At 35.0% G+C, this 27,732-nt stretch overlaps 1 protein-coding gene across 5 annotated transcripts in view; it reads left to right on the top strand.

Annotated features, from left to right (window-relative positions):
* The window catches only part of HOOK3 (hook microtubule tethering protein 3), a 104,279-nt gene extending 79,225 nt beyond the window's left edge, over positions 1-25,054 (top strand). For all 5 annotated transcript variants that reach the window (XM_073902581.1, XM_073902578.1, XM_025886216.2 and 2 more), the window contains 7 exons: positions 1,114-1,201; positions 6,101-6,135; positions 9,492-9,574; positions 10,978-11,078; positions 12,670-12,774; positions 13,006-13,077; positions 15,696-25,054. In XM_073902581.1, coding sequence (XP_073758682.1) covers positions 1,114-1,201; positions 6,101-6,135; positions 9,492-9,574; positions 10,978-11,078; positions 12,670-12,774; positions 13,006-13,077; positions 15,696-15,836 — 625 coding nt within the window. In that variant the 3' untranslated portion in view covers positions 15,837-25,054. The remainder of the gene's footprint in view (positions 1-1,113; positions 1,202-6,100; positions 6,136-9,491; positions 9,575-10,977; positions 11,079-12,669; positions 12,775-13,005; positions 13,078-15,695) is intronic.
* The last annotated feature ends 2,678 nt before the right edge of the window (positions 25,055-27,732 follow it).

A 27,732-nucleotide genomic window follows, 5' to 3' on the forward strand; every position in this document is an offset into this window, starting at 1 on the left:
ATACCTTCACTTTGACCTTTTTAATGACATCTTCCTCTCTCAAACCAGTGTGATCTGTCTAAAACGGTGTCTAAGTTTCACCCTTCTTGCAGCCCTCTAGGGGGATTGCCTAAGACCTAGGGAACCACGTTGGTGTACTGGATGTTACGTCATAATGACTTAGAGAATTTCTGAGCTCCGGCATCAGCATTATTTTAAAGGCTGGGTGGGTTATTCCATTTCAGCCAGATTTTAGGCCAGATTATAAGTTCTAAATACTTCTGCATCTCATACAAGTTTGCACCCAGCCTCTCCTCTTCTCTGGTTTCACCTCTAGCCATTCTTTCCCTCATAATTTAGTCTTTAGACATGCCATTCTTAAAGAATTTGTTATTATTTATTTATTTTTAATTTTAAGTAGGCTCCACGCTCAACATGGAGCTTGAACTCACAACCCTGAAATAAAGAGTCACATGCTTTACTGACTGAACCAGCAAGTCGCCCCCTTTTTTAAAGATTTTTTTTTTTAAGTAGGCTCTAGACATGCCATTTTTAAACTCACTATACCCTTTTCATTTTCTGTGTGCTTTGGACATGGTGAATTCTCTGTCTTAAATCTGCTTTCCACCCTTAATCATTTAAGTATTTTATTTCTTGTTCCAGTCTCAGTTCAGTCAAGCCGAACTCCTCCACACAATTAGATAAAAAGTTTTTGCTGCTTCAGGCAGTCATTATTCCTTTTTGGTACCTCTTTGTGCTATGTGGAAGTATTTATCTTGTATTTTAACATTTTGCTTCCCCACTAAATTCCTTGAGTATAGGGATCTTTTAGCACAGTGCTGAGCATAGTGCCTGACACATAGTTTGAATAAACATGTATTGACGTGAACTTCAGTTAATTAGATATGTATAAGTACACTTGTGCAACAAAATATGTCCACTAAAGTACCATTTTTGAAATCATCATAGAAATTTCAAGTAAAACAAAAAATAACCAGAACAGTGCGCTGCACTACTATCTTAACATGAGGGTTTGTTTTGTTAATTATACTGTCTTTCTAACCAATATGACAGCCTAGGGAGAAGATAGAAGTAAGTCTGAACTTGGAAAATTAATACGCATTTGATTTCTAGGCTGGTGAATCAGAGACTTCTGGAAGTACAGTCACAAGTTGAAGAACTGCAAAAGTCTTTACAGGATCAAGGCTCAAAAGCAGAAGATGTAAGTTTTAATATGTACCAACCAATAATTTCACAGTGTTAAGAAAAACTATAAGTTTTGTTTTTTATTTGACTGTCTCTCTACCACAATAATTTATATTGGTTATGGAAAAGAAGCAATATTTTCCTTTTACTAACATTCCTTATGAAAAGGACCAGACAGTACTTCATTGTACTGATTGGAATCACTCTGCTGGGAATAGAAGTTTATTTGTAGTTATTAGCTAAGGAATTAATTGAGGCTTTGTGGGGTTTTTGTTTTAGGAAATGGGGAAGCTAGGATTTTTTCTTTAAGTTTTTATTTATTCACTTAAGTTCCTCTACACCCATTGTGGGGCTTAAACTCATGACCCTGAGATCAAGAGTCGCATGGTCTTCTGACTGAGCCAGCCAGGCTCCCCGAGGCTTTGTGTTTTAAGTGTGTTCATCTCAGTTTTCAGAGTTAAGGGTTTTTCGAGACTCTGGCCAACAACAACAAAAATGCTGGTAGAAATTTAGCATGTTCAAGTAGAAATTTTTTATGTGTAATTGATATTTTTAAAAATAATGCTATCCTTAGAAATAACTGTCCCTGAATTTCTGAATCCCTCTTGCTACCCCTACCCTGCCCCACCCAAATATAAGTTCACAGACTTTTTTTTTTTTTTAATATTCCCTTATACTCTGCATATCTGTCAGAGCCTTGCCTGCTTGACTGGCATGCTCACTTTAGTATATAGTAAATGTGTTGAGCCAGAACTAGATGGACTTTCACCTTCTATCCTCACTGTCTAAATTATCACAGTGCTTTTGTAGCACATAGTAGTCAGTCTCTGATGAAAGTGTAAATAAGTTTTGCAAATCCTTTCCATTTAATAAGCAGTATACAGTGGAACTGCAACTATAGAGTATTCAAGAATAGTGTAAAAGGGGGGACCTTAATTTTAGTGACCAATCTTTGCTTCAGACAGTTGGTTCTTCTTTTATTATTGTTAGTGTCATTTGCTATAAACTCTGGCCTTTGGGTATAAACCTCTGCATAGTTGCTTTCATTGATAGTCTTTTTGGAGAATCGTCAAAACTATAGACATATCATTTCTATCCAGGCTTATTAATGTAAGAAAGTATGAAAACAAAAGGAACCAATGAAAGGGTGTTAAACCAGTTATACTACTTAAAACCTGCAAATATTAGATCTAAAAAAGTTCATTATTGACCTAATTTTATGAGTTTCATAAACATAATCTATTGGCAGTATGCTCTTTCTAAGATCACTGGTTTTGGTTTATCCTTTAATTAACGTGTGGGTAGTCCTTCTTAGATCCCAAATTGATTCCTAGTTCCTAAAATTGTCACCAACATCTAAACTACCTTATTCCCTTATTAAAATAGAACTAGTTTGAAATGTGATAGTTTACTTTTTAAACATGTTTTTAATCCAGAATGCTAAGCCTGAAAGAGGTGAAGCAAAACCAACATTATTGTATTAAAATATTAATAAGGCTAACTAAGACTATCTTAGAGATGAATTTAAGTGATTTCTTCAGTGAAATCACTTGGTCTCTAAAACTTTGAGGAGACTTTTTGTTGATTTGTTATGGGAGAAAGGGGAAGGGCATGTGATACATAGGAAAAAATATAGGCAGAACATCAGTGTCAGCCTACCTTAGTGTTATAGCGATAGCCACCATATGTACTTGATTCTCTTACTGGTATTAGAACATACAGAAGGAGTTTATTCTGTAAAAAATAATTTTGCATAGCCTGATTTAAGTATCACTGTGGTAATCAAATCTAATTAAATATGCTGTGTGCCGTTACTTAGAGAACATACTTCAGAAGTGAGATGCCAGCCCTGAAAGTACTATTTGCATAAGTTATTTGACAATTTATTTGACTGCCCAGATGCTAAAGAGAGGTGTTGCTCTAAATTCTTATATATTCCCTTAGAGTTCTTTCATATATAGAGAGAGAAAAGATTCAGATAGGAACTTTCCTTATTGTGATATGCCTCAAATCCAGCACATGTTTGATGTTTCATCTTCTCTTTCACTAACCCATAGTGTTGCGTCTCAGGAATATCAGGTAGTACGTAGAACAACCTGCCAAATGGAACTGGTCCTCTCTGAAGAACAGCGTAATTTCTGCCCATTTCTGTTACCAAAAGCACAGTCCTTTCGTGTGACTTTAAGTCAGAGTAGGATGGTTTACACATTTTTATTATTATTTTTATGTCATTTATTTTTAGCATGGAAGCAGAAAAGCATTGTTATATCCAGTCATATGGATAATTTGAGCTAGCCACAGTGTATAAAACTCAAGAGAACAAGACAGGATGAGGAGACCATAGAAGAAAGAAAAATGTACATTTTTGAAAAAAAATGCATAACTTTTACTTCTGTTCATGAATTACTAAATCGTTCCTTCTATTGGCTGCTGTGTTTGCTTCATACTAATATGTCCTCTCTGTCTCTTGGCATGGTTTCTGCTCAAAAGGCTATTGTAAGTATGGCTTCCTATTCATTTCTATATATTGAGCAAAGTTTTTATTTATATACATTCTCTTCCATCATAGTTGATGGTATTGAAATTTTTAATTATGGGAATTTTATGCAAATGAGTGTTATTTGCCTTACAGGTTTATGCCCTTTACACTTAAGATATTTAAAGGATATTGAAAATTTAACAAGTCAAACCAAAGAGACCTCTGCTCTTACTTGTCTCCCCCATCCCACTCCTGCTCTACCTCCTTGTTATAATTAGTACATTTTTTTAATTTTTTTATTGTTATGTTAATCATAATTAGTACATTTTTATAAATTATTTTGAAGCTTCCTATTGCAGTCTGGCCTCCTGCTGCCACCTACTTTAATAGTAACAATCATCAGTGGAGAGGTGGTGGAGTATAGGAAGCATGGACGTAGAGACCGTGCATAAACTCTGGAGTCTGTCAGACCTGGGTTTGTGTTTTGTTTTGTTTCAGACCTGGGGTTGAATTTTGGGTCTGCTACTTGAAAGTTACTGAACGTCTCCCCAGTCTCACCTTCCTCAACTATAAGATGGGGCTAATATTGCTCATAGTTGTGAGATTAACATGAGACTGCAGTGCCTAGTGTATTAACCGTTCATGAGATGAATATTGTGTATTATCTCAATTAAAACTAATTTTGCTAGAGCCCAGTCAAAAGGTAAATGCAAAATTACAGTTAAGGTATTTAGAAAGTATTTTCATTTTAGCATCTGTACTAAAGAATGAACAAAGCAATAACTGAAAGTTAACAGAATTATTGCCTTTCTTTTATATTTGGGACAACCACTGATTGGGAGCCTTGTAGTCCAGTGATGTTGATATAGTTTACATATTGAGCAAAGAAGTAAATTTGATAAATTCCAGAGCTGTGTTACAGTGGACTTGAATAAACAGTTATAGTAATCATTTTTAAATACGGTGACTGAAAATCGAAGAACTCCGTGTAAAGGTTTTTCCTCCCCTCACTGCTGCTATTGACTGATGGGACAATTTGTTTTATAAGCCTATATTAATTGGGTTTGGCTGAATTTATCTCAGAATGGAATGTTTCATAGAATTCATTAATAACATGTACCCTAGAAGTGTTAAGTTTAATTACAAAACCTAGTGGTCCTTTATAGACTGCCATTAGTTTTATTTTTAGGCCAATTCTAATCTGCTTTTTAGGAGACTGTGTGTGTATGTGTTTTGAGAGCAAGAAAGAAAGAGCACACACGTGACCTGGGGGGAGAGGAAGAATGTTAAGCAGGCTCCACACCCAACACTAGCCACCACAGGCCTTGATCTCCCGATCCTGAGATGATGCCCTGAGCTGAAATCAAGAGTCAGGTGCTTAACTGACTGAGCCATCCAAGCGCACAGACTCCCCGCTGAGCATGGAGCCCAACACAGGGCTCCATGCCGGGACCCTGAGATCATGACCTGAGCCGAAATCAAGAGTCGGATGCTTAAGTGACTGAGCCACCCAGGCAACCCCCCCCCCGCCCAGGAGACTTTTTGAAAAATACCCAGCCAAAGCTGCATTCTTCAGTAAATTAAATTCTGTGCACACAGCATCCTTCACATTCCCATACAATCATAAATTATTTGTGTGCATATTCAGAAATCTCTGAGTAATATTTATGGAAATTAATCCTAGTCTCTATCATGATGCAAGGAAAATAATACAGTAGATAAAAAGTATGTTAGGGAAAAATCTATTATTATTAGAATTCTACCTGCCTTTTGGTTCCAGGAATATTAGGTCTATATATATAAGTGGCCTTTTAATTAAATTCTTCCCCCTTTTTTTTTTTATTTTTTTAAATTTTTTTATTGTTATGTTAATCACCATATATTACATAATTTGTTTTGCTGTAGTGTTCCATGATTCATTGTTTGTTCATAACACCCAGTGCTCCATGCAGAATGTGCCCTCCTCAATACCCATCACCAGGCTAACCCATTCCCCCCCCCCTTTTTTTTTTTTAAAGATTTTATTTATTTGATAGAGTAAGACCAAGCACAAGCAGGGGAAGCAACAGCAGAGAGAGAGGGAGAAGCAGGCTCTCCGCTGAGCAGGGAGCCCAACACAGGGCTTGATCCTAGTCCTGACCTGAGCCTAAGGCAGACGCTTAACTGACTGAGCCAGCCAGGCGCCCCTATTCAGTTCTTCTTAACTATAAATAGAGACTTCAGATACACAGTTTCTAGGTATTTTATACTGATTGCTATCATCATGTGCTGCGCTCTCTCTAATCAAAGAGAAATAGACGTACATTGGGTGTTTTGAGCTCTTTGACCAGAGAACTTAGAACTCATTCAGAGTTGATTACTACTCTACTCTTTATTTTTAAAATATAATTTATTAGTTAAAATGTTAAATAAATTTCTTTTATTTTCCATTTCCAGTCAGTTCTCCTAAAAAAGAAGCTTGAAGAACATCTGTAAGTACAAAAGCTGTTGAGTATCATTCTCCTATCCTCCGGTGAAATAGAAGTATTTTGTTAGGTGGTTACGGGGTATCTAGGCAATGGCACAGGTGGCCCCTGATAGGGGAAATTATAAGACATAGTAGTAGTGTCTAAAGGGTCATCTCCACTCAGTATCCTTAAGTCAAAATAAGTACTGCTTTAGAACTGTTTTCTCATATAAGATTCCAGAGTTTTATATCTTTGTGGTAGTATTTATAACTATAGTTAGGAGTTTGAGACACTCTAGATCAGGAGGCAGAAACCTATTTCTATAAAGGGCCAGACATCAGTAACCTTAGGCTTTACAAGCCATGGTCTGTGTTACAATCACTTAGCTCTATAGTTTGAGTGCAGCCACAGACTATAAATTAATGTTGTGACTGTTCCAATAACACTTTATACAAGAACAGGCAGCAGGCTGAATTTGGCCCACGGACTGTAGTTTGCCAGCTCTTGAGGATAGCCAGCTGAATTTTCCTTTTTAAGTAAAGTTTTATTTTAAAGTACTACAGAGCTTATCAGTAGCAGATTTTCAGACATTTCCTTGAATTGCAAATATATCTGAAAGTGACTTTTTAATCTAAAAATGAAATAAATCTTAAAATATTACATTTGTTTTCTCATGAAGAAATATTCACCCATCTTTATCTTTAGCTAAGTTTGACATCATTAGGAATATTTTTGTGATTTTCTCACACCCGGTAATAATTTTAATCCTTCCTATCACTTTCTAGCAACACTCTGCTAACAAACAATTGAGTGTAGGTTGGCCATGAATTGCTAGCCTGTTGGGAGTGTTACAGTGTTCCACTATGGTAAACCAGACATCCTCAGTATCACAGAGATAACTTTGACTTGTTCTACTATGATTGGGAAAAAAGTTCTATAATTTGGCAGTTTGTCTCATGCTGTCCAGTTTTGTTTTTTTTTTTTTGAATCTGGGAAAAGTGAGATAATCCTAGGAACTGACACTTGCTGGCAAGTCTAACAATGGGCAAATTCTTAATGCACTAGTAGAAGAGAAAACATTACCTCCTAGCCATTGTGAGGTTACCTAGAGTCCGAATTCAGTACTGATTTCTGTCCTTTTTTCTTTCCCGTTTCTGTATTGCAAAAAAAAAAAAAAAAAGGAATGCCTGTTCTTTCATAAAACTGACCATTCTGTGTTCATTTACAAGGCAAATATCTTCATCAAAAAGAATTATTAGTGAGGATGAGGCCTGTTAGTCTCTAGTCTCCTGTGGCTGCCACAATTACCACAAACTGGGTGGCTAAAAAAAAAAAGCAGACATTTATCCTCTACCAGTTCTTGAGACTACAAGCCTAAAATCAAGGAAGTCAGCAGGATGGGTTCCTTCTGGAGGTTCTAAGGGAGAATCTGTTCCAAGCCCCTCTTCAGGCTGACTGCTAGCAGTCCTTGGTGTTCCCTGGCTTACAGACACCTCACTCCAGTCTCTGTCTCCCCGTCTTCGCATGGCATTCTCCTCCGTACATTTTGTCTTCACGTGGCCTTCTCATAGGGATACCAGTCTTTGGACCTAAGGCCCACCCTGATCCAGCACGACCTCATCCTAACTAATTATATTTGCAAAGACACTATTTTCAAATGATGTCACATTCCTAGGTATTGGGAAGTCCTAACGACTTCACCATCTTTTTTGGGAGATATAATTCGATCCACAAGAGGATCCATAGACATTTCAAAAGGAGGTCATTTTCATGCAAATTAAAAACTACAATGAAGACTATTTTACATACACCAAATTGATAAAATTAAAAATCAGGCATAAGGATTGCCAAAGATGTTCAGCAGAGGTAATTCTATTGCCAAAGATGTTCAGCAATGTATACTGCACTGAGTATACATCAATGTACTTAACAAACTGAACATGCACATATTCTGTGACCCATCAATTCCACTCCCTACATAAACCCTAGATTCCTAGAAATGCTGTTACCCATGTGTCAGGAGACATGTAGAAGAAAGTATGAAAGAATATTGTTTGCAATCACAGAAGAGTAGAACCAATACAAACACCGCCAGTTTGTAAAACAATAGCTAGAATGAGTTATGTTCAAACAGCAGAACACTATACTGCAGTAAAATGTGTAACTTAGGGCTAACGCATCAACATAAGGGAATCTCAAGAGCATGGTGTTAAGTAAAAGATGGAAGTCACAGAACAATACATATAGTATAATATATAAAGTAAAAATTTGGCAAAATTCACCAATATATTGGTTAGGAATACACACAGAGGCTTATCACAAAAGTCACAAGAAAGCTCAGAATTCTGAGTTTTGGGTTCCCTAAGGTTCTGGGATAATTTCTGTTTCATGACCTGTTTACTGGGCTTAAATTTTCTTATTCTTTTAACTACTGTATATACTCATTTTGTATCTAGATATGCCACACACTCAAAAAATTTGTTGAAAAAGAGATAGATTTATTAGAGTATTATGCATAGAAAAGACCCAAAATAGACTTAACAAAGTGCTCTGTTTTCTTCTCAGTTTTTTTTCTGTATTTTCCAGATGATGCAGCCTTTTTTCCTCTCATATTACAAAGTGCCAAACTAAATATAGAGAGAATTACACATATTGTAACTAACAGGAAGAAACTTTCTGTTCATTTTTTACTTTTGTATTGGAATATAACTTACAAAAAGTACACAAATTCTAAGTTCCTAAGTTTGATGAATGTTTTTCTATATACATAAGTATCCCAGCTCAACATATAGAATACTTCCAGCAACTCACCAGGATTCTTCATTGTCCCTTCTAATTGACCGATTCCATTCCCAAACTAGCCACTTTGCTGCTCTCTTACCACCTTTCGTTAGTTTGGACACATTCTGAACCTCCTGTAAAAGGGATCCTATAGTATTAACCTTTGGTATTTGACTTTCTTTGTTCATTGTTATTCTGTGATATCTATCCATGTGGGTGCATGTGTCATTAATTCTTTTTTATTGGTGGATAATGTTCTTTCTATTTTTAGCACTTTTGCAATAATATTTTTGCATTGTAAAACCTCTGTAAAATTTTAAAATAATTTTTATAATATCCTATTCCTAGAAAAAAATGAAAATCATTAAGTTCTCCGTACCCTCTTGTGCATATTTATGTAAAAGAAAAAAGTATTTCAAAGTCTGAGATTTTTGTCTCTTTTTTTACCTATTTTAAAAATATATATTAAATTCATGTTGGATTAGGCTTTTTATCCTTTTTTGTTTCATAGCACTTGTGTGCTATGCAAGTGTATCCCAAGAACAAAGTGGGGGGGGGAAAAAAACAGAGTTGACAGTGTGTTATATATTTTGTTGCAGAGAGAAGCTTCATGAAGCCAATAATGAATTGCAGAAGAAGAGAGCCATTATTGAAGATCTTGAACCACGATTTAATAACAGCTGTGAGTTTTTCCTAATTAGCATAGTTGTTTTTAATGGAAGTGTAGTTGACATATTAATGTTACTAATTGCCACAGTTTTGTGTTATTTCTTTTAAGATTTTATTTATTGAGAGAGAGAGAGTACACATGAAGGGAGTGAGGCAGAGGAAGAGAGAGTCCCAAGCTGATGCCACACTGGGCTCAATCTCACAACCCTGAGATCATGACCTGAGCCAAAACCAAGAGTTGGATGCTCAACCAACCAAGCCACCCAGACACCTAGTGATGAGTTTATATAAAATTGTACATACTCTAGCAATTAAAGAATTTGTCTGATTTACAGAATGAGTATATAATCGTCTTTAAAGTATTTCTAATTATAGTTTTGAATTTTTCCTTAACTGTGGATGGTAATGAATATTTTATGAAATTAGCTATTTTCATAGTATAGTTGCATGTAAGTCAGCCAAACTTTTACTGCTTTTGATATTTATACATGTAGATAGCCTGATTTTATTAATGCTTTGTGTGGAGCAGGACACAGACCTTCCCCCACACACACACCTTTTCTAACTGTGGTGAAATATGTATCATATAAAAATGACCATTTTAGGGGCACCTGGGTGGCTCAGTTGGTTGAGCATCTGACTTCCGCTCTGGTCATGATCTTGGGGTCCTGGGATCAGGCCCGCGACAGGCTCCGTGCTCAGTGGGGAGTCTGCTTGTCCCTTTCTGCTCCCTTGGGGCTCCCCCCTCACTGTTTGTGTTCTCTTTCTTTCTCTCTCTGTCAAATAAATAAGGTCTTTTTTAAAAATGACCATTTTAACCATTTTTTAAGTATATAGTTCAGTGACATTTAGTACATTCACATTGTTGTACAAGCACTATCCATTTCCAGAACATTTTCTTCATCCTAAACTGAAACTTTATGTCCATTAAAGAACAGCCCCCCATGCTCCCCTGTCCTCCCAGTCCCTAGGAGCCACTGTTCTACTTTCCTTCCCAGAGAACTGTTCTAAGTAAGTGTTCTAAGTAACTCATCTAAGTGGATTCATACATCTGTCCTTTCATGTCTGACCTACTTCACCTGGTAGGACACCTTTCATTCTCACTTATATGGTCTCCATGTTGTCGCATGTATCAGAATTGAGGCTGAATAATATTCGATTATACATATTGACCACATTTTGTTTATGCACTCCTCCGTTGATGGATACTTTTTAATGTATGCATTTCCAAACTGAAGTTTTTGCTTATTTATAAGAAAGCCTTTTTATAAAAACAAAAAATTATGAATTTTTAAAATAAAATTACAGGAATAGACCAGTCTCTCAAAGCTCCTACTTATTTTGTCATTTGAAATATTTTTCAGATTGTTACAATCTAAAAAAATTTTTTTTCTTTTTTCACTCTCTCACCTGTAGCCTTAAAAATTGAAGAATTACAAGAAGCTTTACGGAAGAAAGAAGAGGAAATGAAGCAAATGGAGGAACGATATAAAAAATACTTAGAGAAAGCCAAAAGTGTAAGTATGAGTTTCCAGGCTTCTCCACTTTCTGATCGTGCTTCACTGGTCATTCAGTTTAGTGCGTGTACAGTGACTTCTCACACCGAGAGCTATTAGGAGAAGAACAAAAGAAATCTTTTGACAAAGAAAAATGCCACGGAAGAAGCAGTGATCAAAATAGATCACCCCACAGAGTAGTTACTAATTATGAAGACGAAAATGGTCCTTTATGTAGAAAATAAGTGGCATTCACGTCCTTGGGGTAATAATCAAAATTAGCTACACTGATGGTAGACAACCAAGAACATCTCATGCCTCCTGATAGAGTATCATTGTCAATAATATTTAACCTGAGTCTAAGCAGTCTTTTAGATCTAACTCTCAGTTCCCAGGGAAAATGAGATTATTGAAACAAGTTAAATAACACCTTCAGGAAATCATCAAATCAGAATTGGGGATAAAAGTCAATGTTATGAAAAACAAAAATAGGCATTGGAGTATGGGGGAGCACAAGAGGCTCTTCTAATTTAAAAGCGCCTGAAGTACCAAATGTAATGCATTAATCTTTGGGTCCTGAATTGGGGGTGGAAGGAGCAGTGATTTATCAAAGACATTTTGGAGACACCTGTGGAAATGTGGATTTGGACTGAATAGTGATGACCTAAAGAATTGTTCATTTTCTTACAGATGATGTTGGTATTGTGATTGTGTAAGAGAATGTCCTTAGTCTAAAAAGATGCATGTTGAGGTACTTAGGGGTTACATGTTGCCAGGTCTGCAGATTACCTAACAGGAGGCTCCCAAAAAGCGTGTGCGCGCGCGTGCGTGTAGAGAAAATGTGGCAATACAGCAGTTGGTGAATTGGGATTAAAGGAAATGGATTTTTATTGTTTCCGTCTTTCAGTTTTCTATAGGTTTGATCAGTTTTGATAGTAAAAGTATTGAACCAAAAAGCAAAAAGACCTTTTCCAGGAGACTGCTAGTTGGCCAGCTAGAATTGCATCACATGCCCATGCCTAAACCAAGCAGAGGAGGCGATGGGGTCACAATGATAGGCTTTTTAACCATCAGGACCCACTCTCCCAAGTATAGGGCTGCTCAGAGGCAGAGGCTAGCTGAGCCACATCAGAGGAAAGGAAAGGGAAGACACCTGTCAGTAATGTCTGCTACAGTATTACTTATTAATTTTAAGCCAGAAGTACTACTTATAACTGATTCTTTTACATAGCTAAAAGTTTTATACAATTGAAAGTTGTAACAATTGAATATTATTTCATACATTCAAATTTTAAAGTACCCTTGTAAGATAGCTTTATGATTCTTACAAGGTTTATCCTTGATTTTTTCTTTTATATAACTGCTTCCTTAGATGTTATATTCAAAAATTTTTTCTTTGGGGGCACTTGGGTGGCTCAGTTGGTTAAACGTGTCTTTGGTTCAGGTCATGATCTCAGGGTCCTGGGATTGAGCCCCGCATTGGGCTCCTTGCTCAGCAGGGAGTCTGCTTTTCCCTCTCCCTCTGTTTCCCTACTCATTCTCTCTCTCTCTGTTTCAAATAAATAAATAAAATCTTCAAAAAAAATTTTTTTTTCTTTGTTCATTTTTGCAGGTTATTCGTACTTTAGACCCTAAGCAGAATCAAGGAGCAGCACCAGAAATACAAGCTCTTAAAAATCAGCTGCAGGAACGGGACCGACTATTCCATTCTTTAGAGGTAGTTTGCTATGCTATACTATACTATACTATACTATACTATACTATACTATACTACACTACACTACACTACACTACACTATACTATACAATGAGATATTTGGTTTTTAATTCTTTATTTTCTAAGAGCCTTGCTGTATACAGCTGTGTCCATGAATTTAGATAACTAATTGTATTTTATTGATAATGAATTATTTTTCATTTTACATGTTTACATGTGCTTGTTTTTTAGAAAGAATATGAGAAAACAAAAAGTCAAAGAGAAATGGAGGAGAAATACATTGTTAGTGCCTGGTACAATATGGTAAGAAAATAATACTTTAAAACACATTGCAAAGTTCAATGAATATGTAATATTTATTATACTACCTGTATTATATAAGTAGTTCTACCAAATGAATCTGAAAGTAATTGTCCTAACACACACTAACCAAACCTAATGCTGATCTTAGGACTGAAAAGGAGAAATGAGTACCACCATAAACAGGGTTAGGATGTTTTCAACACATCGTTATTCCTAGAGGATAGAAAGATAAATGAGAGTTTGATTTCTGGCCCTGAGAACCATTTTATTCTAGGAGAAGGGGACTTGAGTAATATCGAGCACAGATGCAGTAGTGTTTGTTTTGTGGGACTATTCCATTGTCTTTGCAGGAGTGGTACTTACAATGAGGATGGTTCATCTCACCTGGTTTGGAAAATGTTCATGGTGGTAAACCCTGAACAACTGGAGGTTTTGAAATTGAATTTTCCAACACACACACACACACACACACACACACACACACACACACACACAAAATGTTAAAAATATTACAGAGGAAAATAAATGCTTGTCAACATTCTGGGCTTCAGTAAGATTTTCTGGTTGTGAATAGCTGTGAATTTTGAAGAGTGCTGTACTTTTTTCAATATTTTTGTCCTAGACTTGTCTTTTTTTATTCATTGTTTTTTCTTCCCAGTAATACCACCTCTGCCTTGTCAAAATGTTAGTTGCCTAAGACAAGAAATTGAACCAGATTTTTTTTTTCATCATCCCCGCCCCCGACCCTATAGTTATGGTGTGGTTATTTCTGTTTTACAGTTGTAACTGATACTGTGTCTTAAAGGGTAATGTCCCAGGTTTCCTAATAATGGGATTTGATCTTCGTCAGAAGTTCATATAATTTCATGACATGTCCACATTTATTCTTGCCTTGGTTAAAACAACATATTTCAAATTTTATCACAATTCTAAAAAATAAGGGAAAACTAAGGAAGTTCTCTGAGAACTAGTTCTGACTCCATCTATTCTGTTTCCTCTTTGTCCTCTTAGTGTTAGTGACCTTGGAACTCTGCCCCTCAATCCTTATTGGTCATTTCATAGTTTTGATTTGATTTGTATGACTTCACATATTGTGGTTATAGAACTGAATTTACTTATTCTGTGACGTGGTATTAAAGAATAGCCCTACTTTTCAGCTCTCCGGGAGTAAAGGAATAACCCCTAGTAGACTCACACAAATTATGTTCCAGTAAGATAGCAAGTAACTGCTTCAAACATACATTCAGGAAATTCTGCATCTCAGACTACTGAATGGAAGGGAGGGCACTGGGAAAAGGCATTAAGTATCTCAGAGAATGGCCCCGTCATGGCTACTGGCATCTGAAAGGTGTGTGAAGAATTGGAATAAGTTGCTTGGACTGTGAAAGTGAAAAAAAGATAGTATATGTTAAATAAAATAGAATTGGTAATATATGTAGCCACATTAATAAATTTAAGGATTACCAATAGATATTTGTCAGTTTTCTTCAGATTCTTAAATGCTTTGATTTCAAATTGAGTGAAAAACATGTTCTGGGTTTTCTCATTGCGAAAATGGAAAAATGTTATTTATTTGGGTATATATGATAGATCAAAATTCTGTTAAAGACACAAAGCCATGACTAGTGTTTTCCCTAAAAGCTAACGAGTGATGGGAAAATTGATGTTTTGTCTTCTGTCTTCTGTGCCAGTCTGTAGGAAAGCCCTAGGACTTCACATAGCTTGGGTTAGGTAGGCTCTCCTTTTGGCTCTCAGTTGCTTATTTCTTCCTTTCTTCCTTGTTGCAGTGTAAACTTCCATCAGTTTACTTGTAGCCAATTATTGGTGAGAATAAATAGTCGCTCTCTGTTCTTAATGTTTCCCTGGTCAGGGTTCTTTATTGTCTTATTAAATAAGTACCCAGACCACTGTTTCCCTGATCTCCTCACAGACGAACAGTTTAAAAGGCGCACTCCCAGAGGTTTCCTCCCTCCTGTTTAAGGTGCTCTGGGCCCAGCAATTGTATATCCTCTCCCTTCTAAGCTAGTAGGCCATCCTACTCCAGTCTTCAAGAAAGACCCCCTGCTCTTGGTTGGGCCCTCTGTTGTGGACTGTCAGGAATTTTTCTTAATTTGCTTGAGAATACAAGCCTGCCTGAAGTGAAGAAAAACACCCTGGTGGTATGTATTATACCTAGCCTGGCTTTCCTCCTTAAGAAACAACATGTGCATTTGTGTTTTCCACTCAAAATAAGCTGTGTGATTTCCACAACCCCATGTGAATCAATTGCTACCAATCAATTGCACTTTTTGTTCTTGGGAGATCACTTTTTACATTTGATCTGAAAAGGAAGTATGATTGAATATGGGTAATGTATTCCAAAATTCCATCTCTATTATCTGGTGTTTTGGTGTATTGTAAATTCAGAAAATTAAGCCTTAATTTTTCCAAGAGAAGATTTGTACCTAATTGTTGGAACTAAAATGTCTCTATAAGATTTTAATCTATAATGAGCAGAATTAACATTCCTAATTGTGCCTTATGATGCAACGTGACAAATTCTGCATGATGAAATTTTCTTTTGTGAGAGTATGTTTCACTTTTTTTCATTGATTACTTTTTTTTCCTATGTTGTGTAGGGAATGACCCTGCATAAAAAGGCGGCTGAAGATAGACTTGCTAGTACAGGTTCAGGGCAGTCATTTCTGGCTAGGCAAAGACAAGCAACCAGCACAAGAAGATCTTATCCGGGCCATGTTCAACCAGCCACAGCAAGGTAGACAAGTCTTGCCATCAGAATTAAAAAACACCTGCATTCAAAGCATACTTCTGTTACATACGACAACATTTCAGGAAATTCAGCCAGCTTATTTTCTGTCTCTTTTATGTTGATATTGTTTCTCATTTGAGGACTTCTCCTGTATCTATATTTTAGTTTCTTGGTTCTTTATTTTTGTAGTCTTTTCGGTTCCTTTTAATGTGCCAAAAATTTTTAAATGCCCAATTAAAAGTGTTGTATAATAGTGTAGTACTTTTCTTTGTATGAAAATGTCCTTTCCCCAATGGTGTAGGCTTTGTAATGAATTAGATTTTCTGCCAATAATTGATATACAATTTATATTCTTTATTGTGCCTCTGTGTTACCATGCTTTATAAGAATGTTTTTGTTTAAAGGGAATTAATCTTTTTATGATGTATTACTCTGTGTTTTCAATTGTTTTCCAAATGCACTTCAAATAACTTGCATATTTACTATATAAAATGGTTGGCAAGTGCACTTTTTGCAAAGACATAAATACATTGGCAGAGGTGCTAATCAGATGTTACCTAAGGCACCTGATAGATTTATTTAGAGGGAAAAAAATGAGTTTTCCACATTGTTTTATAGGAAATTAAATTTGTCCAAAGATTTGGAAACTATTTTTAAAACATACATAAAATTTCATTATTTCTTGCTATCTTGTTTGCTGACAGAAGATAAATGCATTGGTTAGGTTATTTGGGGGGAAATTACAGAAGAAAAAAAATCAGGCAGTGCATTAATTTTTTTCTTGTTTTGGAATATCCTAGTAACTGAACATCAAATTCTAGCAATGTGGCTGACATTTATAGTTTCAGTTGCCCTCCACATCTAAAGGATTTATTTTTCATGTACTTAGAAGTAATAGGTAGCCTTACCTTTTGGACAGTTTCCTTGTTGACTTGCACCTCATTTTACTTACTCTTCAATATAAACCCTTCAGTTTCTCAGTAATTCCTAAACCTAACATCCTAATATCAGTCATTAAGATCAATAAGTGACTACTTCAATGTGATGTTACAACAGGTCTCTTAACATTTTTTTCTTAATTCTATGTCCTAGTCCAAGACTTTGCTACTGAATAGATTCTCTTGGGTATTTGGTTGCCTCAAAGTTCTTAGATTTGTTGACAGATTGTAAACCATGTTTATTTACATTGATGAATGGCTGTCAAATAATAATGATTGTAAAGCACTTTGTATAAAAGTGTGAAATATCATTCATTTGATAATGAAATGCCTCTGCCTGACTTTCCGTAGTGACTTAAGAATTTGGTCCCAAATTATATTTAAATTCCCCTCCAGCCTTTTTCTTGCAACATAGCCAATTTTTTTTTTAAAGCAAAAAGTTATTGAAATTAGGTTGATTGGTTGGTTTTGGTTTTAGATAGGTCATCTAATAAGATTTTATTTCATGTACTTGCTATTTGGAAGTTCAGGTTTTATTTAGTCCTGTATATTAAATATAAACGAATAACACTAAATCAAGCTACATTAATTAAGGATTTTCAGAAACTATATTTAGGTGTTTGACTTTAAATCCTTACTTTTTTTTTAATAAGAAAATTGACCTAAAAATTCGTAGTGTTTTCATTTGTCCTCAGAAACTGTACTTGAAGAAATGTATTAAGAGCATACACAGAAATGACTCCATGCATTGTGCTAATTTTTTACATTAAGTACAGAAGTCTGAGCACAGTGTGAATGCTTCAGCCTGATAAGACTGTAAAGCAGGAAGAATTTGTAATAACAGAGAGAACCACATGAGTAGAATGCATTGTGGGGCTTCAGGAAGCTAAGCAGACCTCATCAACATAGTTTTAACGATAGAAGATTAAAAACTAGTTAAAATGGTTCTACCCCTGCCCCCTTATTTCACAAATAGCATAAGCATTTGGCTGTTTTAAAACAGGACATGAACACTAACTTTGGTAACATTAAAATTATTTGGGAATTATACTATCTGCAGAATAAGATAGATGAAAATAAGAGTCTATGAGCTGTTCATTAAATGGACTATATCCTATGAGATGAGAGGTTTTAATTTTAGTTCTCTATTTATTGCCCCAGTCCTGGTCTACCTACCTACCTACTCAGATAAATTTCTCTAAACGGGAGGAAAAGGTGCCAGGCTTTTAGAAGCAAGTTTGACTTATTTTTCTATGGCATCTGTTGCATGCTATTATTTTGGTGTTTACAGTCATAACTTTCACTCTCCTTTACTGTACCTTTATAGTTTAGTATGTTACTTTCATTACATAGAAGAAATTATATTTCTAAACATTCTGATGCTTTTTCAAAAAGCAGGAATAAAACTTAGCTGTAGCAGTGAGAACCCTGTTTCTGTTGCCCAGCTTTGGACAGGATTTAGAAATTGCTATTTCTCCAGTAGTGATTAATAATTTCTCAGGAGGTTTGTGATGATGCATGCATGGTCTGTCTGGAAGTTGAAAGCCATTGGGCGCTTTATCTAGATGTGAGCTATACAATGCTATATTTTTACAAACTCCTTGTATACAGTAGCTTCATGAAGCCACAGTTCACGTGGACAGTGGAGCTAGCCCTGGCCTCAGCAATGGAGTAAGTACAGTGTTACTGCATTAGGTTGGGGTGACCCATCCCCGCAGTGTTGAATTCTTATCAACAAAAAGCTTATTTTCTCTTTTCCTTCTAACCAGGGTAAGAAAATACAAAGTAAATAGCTAAAGAATATGAAAGAATAACATTTATGTTCTGCGGTGTATATTTACAAAGTTTGTAATAAAAAAAAATCCAACAAATATCGTAGTTTACCGCATAGAAAAAGAGAATAAATAATACAACTGTACATATCTTAAAAGAGCTTCAAAAACTCAATCATACCTTTTTATCATTTGTCTAATTAATAATAACCAAGAAAAAGAAGTCCCTAAATAAAGGACCCATGTTCCAGAATTGATTGATTGAATTATTTGTTTGATAGCCCTAGCCTGGTAAAATTGGCTTGTGGGATGTGAGACGATTAGATTTTAATAGGATAATTTTGTTGAAGTTTTATTGTTTTGTTTATATAATAAAAGTTCAGTTGTACAAAATTAAGCTAGATGTTCTCCAGTCAGAAACATTGGCTTTTCTATCTCATTAGTCCCTGCACAGGCATGAAAATCCACACTGTGCAAATAGATCAGCAATAAGTGACTGTTCAGTGAAAGATGAGTTAGGCTGAAGAAAAGGTAATTTTATTAGCTACTTTATTCACATCTCCTTTTCAGTAACAGCTTTGTTTACTTTTGTTAGCTAATGATAAATATTTTTGAGTGTCTCTTGCTCTCAGACAAGCATTCATCTTTTCAAGATAACACCATGTTAAAAATTTGAAAATCTCTCTCCCAGTATGAGAAGTATCTTAAAACAAAAATCGAAGTTTTTAGAATTAACTCTCTGCACTTAATTTCCAATTGTCTGGGTCTCAGACTTTGGAGTGTTACAGTTATCCCCATTTGGAACACGTGAGATTATCTGAAAAAGCATCCACAACCCACAGCTAGTGTAAACCTAGGTAGTTTACAGCCCCATGGATAAGAACAACCGTGATCCTAAAATGAGAGGAAAGTGCTTGGTGTCTTGCTTTTTGCTAACTACAGAATAACATTAAGACAAAAAGCTTTTTGTTGTCTTTTCATTAAACTATGGAAGGAAACTTTGACTTCTTAGCCTTGTATTATGAAGGGATTCTCATCAAGCTGATGTAGCATTATACTTCTTCAAAGCCAAGCCAGTGTGAAACCCTGAAGTAGATGGAGTGTATTAAACAAAAGAAATGGGGTATCAGAGTCTGAAAATTATTTTAGTGTGCTTTTTATTTTCCCTTTTTATAAGTTAAGGGGGTTTCCATTCAATAATGATAATCTCTTTTTCTATAGTCCCAACTGTCAAAACAGCAGCTTATTTTGGTAGTTGTACAACCCAGTTTCATTACATTTAGAAAGGGCTTTCAGAGCTTATTCTTTGTAACTATAATGATTTTAATATTTTATACCATGAAGTTTTTATATGAGGAAGGCTATTAATGTATCTGTCATCCAATTTTTTACTTTATCTATAAAGCATATTTAAATAATAATTGGTGTATATGTTCCTTTTATTGAAAATTTTGAAAAATGTTTTATTGTCCAGTTTAAGCACAATAATTTTATTCTAAAGTTTTGTAGTAAAAACTGTTCATTTCTCAGAAACCCAAGAAACAAAATAATTTGCTACTGACACAGCTAATTTCTGCCCTTCCCTATTCCCCAAAATCACAGAAGTATTAATATTTAGCTTCCTTTTTATAAAATGAAGGACAGCACAAATGTGATGATATCCATCTCTTTTAAATCATTGATTATGTTCTTGGGAAGAATGAATGTATGATTATGTTGTTAAATAGGCTTTTATCAATCCAATCCAATTCATATGTGTTATCTATGAATATAAAAACTTACGAAGTTTATTTAATGTTATCTTGAACTATACTTGGATTCTTCATATTGCACTTAAATTGATAGAGAAAGGAACATTAGTTTATTTGAGAGACGAGAGACCTGAACCTAATTATGGCAAGTATATGAGTTTTGACGATTGTAGGGGGTCTATACATGTTTCCTAACAATTATGTGATGTCTCTCTTCGTTATTTTTCTATCTTCCAGTAATATTCTATAAGATAGGTTTGTATGCTGTATTTATAAATGAGCATTAAAATCTGAGAAAGTAACAAAAGCTGTTAAGGCAAATCCATTCCTAGAAATTAGAATGGATTATCAGGACAAGAATGGCCTCATTGTAAACAAATAACCAAGTGGATGGAAGTACTAACACAATTAAAAATACCACTGTCTTAACAAGTGTTCCTAAAGTGACAGTTTACATAAAATCTTCTGACTTTCTTAACATGATCATTAAATAAAGAAGAGACAAAAATATAATTTATTTTCTAACTGCCCTTCTCTTCAGTGGGCATTAACTGGGCATACAATATTCACTATACGTTTATCAGTGGAGGGGAAAGCATCTATTTTCATTTTGAAACTGTTACCATTTCTAAATCTAAGATAGTGACTTGAAGCCATTAAGGATACTATGATTTGATAGGATGAGAAGAAATCTGTGGTGGCTGAAAATTACTACCGACTTCTCTAGATCTGCTTTATCTAGTTTATAAACCTTAGGCTTAATTTTATGTTCCTCCCTAATTAGACATAATAGCCTCCCAAAAAAATTTTGTTTAAATTGAAGGCAAGGGTAGAGATTTAAAAAAATATATTCAAGAGAGTCTTTATGTACCTGATAAATTACCCCTAGGCTCAGAATTAGATTGTTAGAGTCTTGAAGATTAAGATTAAATCATCAGAAAAAGTGTCCATAGCCTCAAACTTATATCTACTCAGAGCTTAAGGGAAGAATTAACTATCATGACAAGAGTAATCTCAAAGTGAGAGGGAAACTACCAAAGCATGTGTTGCTTTAATGTATGTGGGGGGACTTCTGAGCAGGTGTTACCACTTACGAGATCTCGAAGTTGACAAAGGAAAATAATTAGTTTAGCAATTATATTGCTAAAATTAATAAAAGGGATGCGTGTTTATTCTTGGTGTATTTGTCAACGTATGGGCAGTGATTACTGTATATACATTCTATAGTGTGTTTGTGTCACTATTAGAGATAAGTGTCCTAATATTCACTGTTACATCTAATCATTTATGTATTATTTATACTTTACTGCAAGACTCACAGCACTTTACTAATATTAGATAATTATTTTTCTTCTACTTTGGTGTTTTTGATTTGTATCTTTTACAACTAGGGTTTTTTTCCCTTTTTTGGAGCACTCACTATGAAAAGTGTAAAAGATCACCCGAAGAAATGGGCTCTGTACTCTTCCTGAAATGTCTAAAGTGGGATCTGAAAATCTAAGTCTAGAGATCTATTTGAAGCTGGATTGGAACTGCTAGGCATCAATTACATTTTATATTTCACATTAATAAGACTTTTATAAGTCAATACTCATGAAGTCAAGTTCTCTCAAATGCCAACACACTTGAAACTTTTTGTTTTCTGGAGTTGCGTTAATAAAAAGTAAACAATCTTCTAGTTAAAACATGTTCTAACCTTTGGTTTGCCTCTCTCCTAAAATACAGACCTATCAATTGCCCTTCACTTTCTTTCATAGTTTCTTCATCATTGCCTAGACCCAAAGACAGGAGAAAGAAAGCCAAGTTCCAGGAGCTCTGAAGTCAGAGAATCTGCGAAATGGTGGGGGTTAGCTGATGGGAAAAGGCAGACACTACAGATGGCAGAATGCTACAGAAATATTCTTCGTTCTGCTGTAACATGTGCTTAATGAACTTGGCTATTAAGTTCGAATGCAGCAAAGTTTTCAGCTTGGTCTATTGAGAGGTGTCTTTAAGACTTAGGACTCTTCCATTTGTAACTGAAATATTTGTTGTTAGGTAAACATTGACACGTGATTACTGCCAAAGAATAGGGAGATTTACTCATAAGAACATTCTCTTAAGAGTTTTGTTTTGTGCTTTTACACGAGAGAAATGCTTTTATAGTGTGAAAAGTTTCTGTAGTATTTTCTTCTTCATTACCCCCTGTTCTGCTAATGCTTTTTGCTTAAGCAAGTCACCTAGAAGAGAGTAACACTGAAATAGAGAAGTCTAGACCCTGACCTTTGAGGGAAGATTTGCTTTTGTTCCCCTAAAGTAAAAATTTAAAAATGAAATACACTCATACACACACAGACAAAATATAATGTTTTGAATATCTACTAATTGTTGAATAGTTAAGTTCCCTTCTAAATGTCTTTATCATCCAGTCAGTGGCTTTTTGCTAATTTAGATAAGAGTAGATTCTAGACCTACATTGTCCAATTAGTTAGCCACTGGCCACATGGTGATTGAAATTATAATTAAATATTAAAAATAAAACTTTGGTTCTTCAGTCACCTAGCCACATTTCCAGTGCTTAGTGCCACACATGGATAGTGGTTACCTTATTGAACAGCATAAATACAGAACATTTCCATCATTGCAGAAAATGCTTTTTTACAGTGCTATAATGCCCAAATAGACAAAAGTATTCAATTAACTTATAATAACTCTTAGCTTTCTTCAACTATGGAAGTAAAATCTGTTTTTCTTATAAAAATTAACACCAGCCCTTTTTAAAGACTTTGGAAAAATCAAAACCCCATTCCTTGAAACTAGTTTTCAATATAATTTTAAATAGGTTTTCATCACTTTACTTTTCAAGTGATATAATTAAATCATTTCATAAATCATAACAGTATCTTCAGGCTTTTCTCCCCTTTTTGTAGTCTTTTCAAATTGATGATACATAGTTTCTAACACAGAGCAGAAACCAGTGAATTCTTAATTTATTTACAAATAAAAATTGTTAAACATTTATCCTTATCTTCCATTATTTTTAAAAATATATGTAGATCTAATGAAAGTGGAGACAAAAGTTTATGTCCCTTTAAACATTTCTCCCTAACATCACATTTGATTATTTACTCCCTAAAGGCACATCATGATCCAAATTATCTTTTTGGTTTTCCTCATAGTGTTTCTTGCTCTTACTAACTTAGATTATGAATCAAGTTCAATTTCATGTTATAAAGCAAGCATTTTATTCTAGTGACTTAATGAAACATTTTTAGTATTATTTTACTTCTTAACGAAAAGGATGTATATGGCTGCATCTTTGAATTTTTTAATGAAAATAAGGGACTAATCATAATTGTTTTGAGTCAGCTTGGTGCTTAGTTAAAACTATCCTGTTAGGAAGTCATGATGCTTTCCTCTTCCTTTTTAAATATTTTAAATCAGGCAACAGACTCAATCAAGTAGTGTCAAATTCCAAGTAAATTATGAAATTCTTATTCAAGTACAGATGGATAAATGGTGTGATTTGAGGTGGGTTTTTTTTTTTTAATTGTTGGCCTAATTTAATGTGTGTACTACGGAGACTCAAAGGAAATTTTCATTACGCTTGAAGTAAATAGTACTTTAGTATAAATACAGGAAATGACTGTACACAAATGCCAATGATTTGAGGCCTTTTAATTTTTAATAGTAGCCTTTCGTTTTTTAATAGCCTTAGTTATTTAAAATTTAGTTGCACTAAAATGTCATTGCTGTCACTAACTTTGCTGTATACAGGTTATGTGTAATTCAGAATGCTTTGCACTTAGAAGAATAATTTCTAGGTTTATCTTGTTTTGCAGTTTTCATGTTTTGACAATTGCCCCACCATTTATAACACCCAATTTTTGGTTGTGTAATGAATGGTAAAATTCAAACATATCTAATAATTTAATAATTTGCCTTATTTTGGTTAATAAATTCTATCAAAGATTTGAGGTTAGAAAAAGGCTTTTTTTTCCTATATACTTTTTAAACTTTTCAGATGAGCTGGAAAACACCTTAGTACATTGGAGTTGGAGTTGTATTGATTACAGTCCCAGCTCTAAAGCCTTATATTCATGTCTTAAGTATTATTGATTTTTCTATGAATTGTTGTTACTTTCCTATTTGGCATCATAGTTATCCATCTTGCAGTTTAGCTTTTGCAAAAAGGGTATTACTAGGTATATTCTTATTTCTGGTTGACTATTGAATTTATAATTTGACAACTTCATTCTTTGTCACTATAATCCAAAAATGAAATAAATTCACATAGGACTCAAAATTTCTCAATTCACAGATGGAATCAGTACAGATATAGCAACATTGTACATAATGGCATCCAAGGAGTTTTCCATGTGTTTACCAAGTTTACCAACCATTTACTGTATATTAGATCGGTGGGTTTTCTCACTGTTTTTCTGAGGTGACTGACTCATTAGCCTCAGTAAGAAATTTTCATTAAAATCACAACATAAAGTCCAATAAACCACTAGAAGACAGATTTTTAATTTTTTTGAAATCTTATATTGTATTTCCTTTTGATATCACTTATTCATTTTAATTTTATGACTGCCAACTTGTTATGGTATTAATTATATGTATATGTTTATATGTATGCATATAATATATGTATATGTATATGAAGAATAAAGTTAAGATTTGGTCAAACTATATTTTCCCATTCAAGTACAAAAATGTTTTCAAGGCTGCAAAAAGTGTACAGTTGTTAAACAAGTTGTAAATAAAGACTTGTATAAAAAATCAGTGTAGATTTTTTTTTCCTGCTCTTGAGCCATGACAAACACATATTTAATAATTGTCTAATAATATTCATCCACTTGCCTTTGGCACTTGCCGTAGTGTCCTGTCAATTTAAAGATTATGCCACTGATTTATTATTAAATCAGGAATATTCCTTGAGGTTTTTTTTTCCAGTACCTATCATAGACTGTGTTTTGATTCAGGCTGGTACTCAATAGTTATAAGATGATTGTCCAGAGTTCTTAAGCGATAAAAGCTAAACCTGGCTTCTCACTTCTTAGAGTTATCATGTGAACACTGTCAGTCTTACTGCAGACAGTACAGCAAAAACCAATGGCAAGGTAATTGCATTCTTTAACAATGTAAAGCATTATTGTCAGAGCATCCTATTTAGGTGATTAGAGCCCCTTTTCCTGCTTTGTACACCCTTAAAATTTACCCTTTTCCCCATCTCCACCCTAAACATTATTGAAATATGACATGTTCAGTATCGGGTAAAGTGGCAATAGCAGTGTGGAAATTGATTACATTAAAATAATCAGCTAAGTAATTTCAAAGTGAAGTTAGCACCGTAAAAAAGAAAAAAAAAACTAGCTATGTAGTCAAAATAGTGCCCATTTTACTGTCAGATAAATAAAGTTTTCTTCACTCATTACCATGGAGAGACCCTATTAATTTAGCATTTATTGAGTGTCCCTCCTGGGTATTTAATATTGAAGCAAAGGAGAAGGGTAGGTTGAATCACAAAAAATAAACCAAAAAAAATGTTTTTGCCTTCAAAGATTTGGTCAAATGAAGCACAACACAGAAAAGTTCCCAGATAGAACTGTCACTCAGGAGAAAGCCTACCAGTTTGCCTAAAGTACATTTATGTACTATTCAGGTTATTGCTGCATCACAAACCACTCCGAATCTTAATGGCTTTAAACAGTATAATATCTCTCTTGCATCTGAAGACACTGGGCTTCTCTCAGTAGGGACCCCTCATTCAGTCACAGATGATGGCTGGGGCTAGAGTCATCTGAAGGCTTTCTCTTGCACGTCTGATACCTAGACTGATAGACGGAAGAGCTGAGGGCTGACCAGGCAACTCTGCACACAACATCCTGACATGACTCAGGCTATGGAGTCTCAAGCTAGATGAACCTACCACACACAGCTAGCTTCCTCGGAGCAAGTTCTTAGAGACCCAGGTGAAAACTTCAAAGCTTCTTAGGACCTAGCCTCGGAAACTACACAGCATCACTTTTATTTGTCAAAATTGTCACAGACTAGAGCAGGTTCAAGGGGCTAACCAAATACACTCTGCTGCTCAGTGGAGGAACGACCAAGTTACCCTAGCTGCTGCTATTCTGCACTCAAGCAGAAGGAAGACTTCTATGAAGATCCTACCTCTGAAGCCAAAAATCTTTCCCTGTTTGCCAATCCCTGTGCCAAGCACAATCACAGTGGTACATAACTTCAGCATGAGCAAAACCTGAGGTAGGTACATAGAACTCCAGTAAGTTTAAAGCCACAAATACGCTCATATTTCTTTTATCTAATTGCATATAAGATGGGCTGAATGTTTCTACACTTTGATATTTAATTTCTAGGACTCTGTTTTAAGGAAATTGTTGAGAATATAAATGTCTATGTGTCTATATTCCTAGCCAAAGTCCTCTGCACAATATATGCCTTCTAAAAGACAAGTTTCCAGAGATACCCACCCCTTAAATTTTCAGTTTTTCCCATTTAATGAATCATTCCCATTAACATACAAACATGCTGTTATTTCTCATATCTTCTCTATTAATGAATTGTTCATTTTTAACAATATTTTAAGTGCACAATTTGATATTTTTTTACATATATACATGTGATGAATCCATCCCAGTAATCAAAATGAACTTATCTATCACCCCAAAAAGTGTTTTTAGGCCCCTTGGTAATCCCTCCAGGTCCTCCTAGGTCCCCTGTACCCATCCCTATCTCTAGACAACAATTTACCTGCTTTCTGTCACTATAGATTATTTTGTGTAGTCTATAATTCTATGCAAATGGAATCCCATAAGATGTACTCATTTTTTTCTGGCTTTTACTCAGCATGATTTGAGATTTCTTTATATTGTGTGTATCCATAATCATCCTTCTTTATTACTAAGTAGTATTCCATTGTATGAGTATTCCACAATGTTTTTATTCATTCACCTGTCGGTGGACATTTGAGTTGCTTCCAGTTTGGGACTATTGCAAATAAAGCTATTATGAATGTTTCTTCACAAACCTTTGTATGGACATGTGCTTTCATTTCTGTATTTTTTAAACACCTAGAGTGGAATGGCTGGGTCATATGGTAGGTATGTACTTAATTTTTTAAAACTACCAACCTGGGGTTGCCTGGATGGCTCAGACAGTTGAGCGTGTGCCTTTGGCTCAGGTCGTGATCTCCAGGTCCTGGGATTGAGTCCCATGTCGGGCTCCCAGCTCATAGGGCAGTCTGCTTCTGCCTCTCCCTCTGCCTCTCCCCCTGCCTTTGCTCTCTCTCAAATGAATAAATTTTAAAAATCTTTAAAAAAAAATAAAACTACCAAACTGTACTATAAAGGCATTGTATATATTTCCATCAGCAGTGAATGAGAGATCCACTTCCTCTACATCTTTGCCAATACTTGGGTCTTTCTTTTTGATTCTAGTCATCC

This window comes from Callorhinus ursinus, unplaced genomic scaffold (assembly GCF_003265705.2).
Source record: "Callorhinus ursinus isolate GAN/ISIS: 27379988/994484 unplaced genomic scaffold, GSC_fseal_2.0 scaffold17, whole genome shotgun sequence".
Lineage (NCBI taxonomy): Eukaryota > Metazoa > Chordata > Mammalia > Carnivora > Otariidae > Callorhinus > Callorhinus ursinus.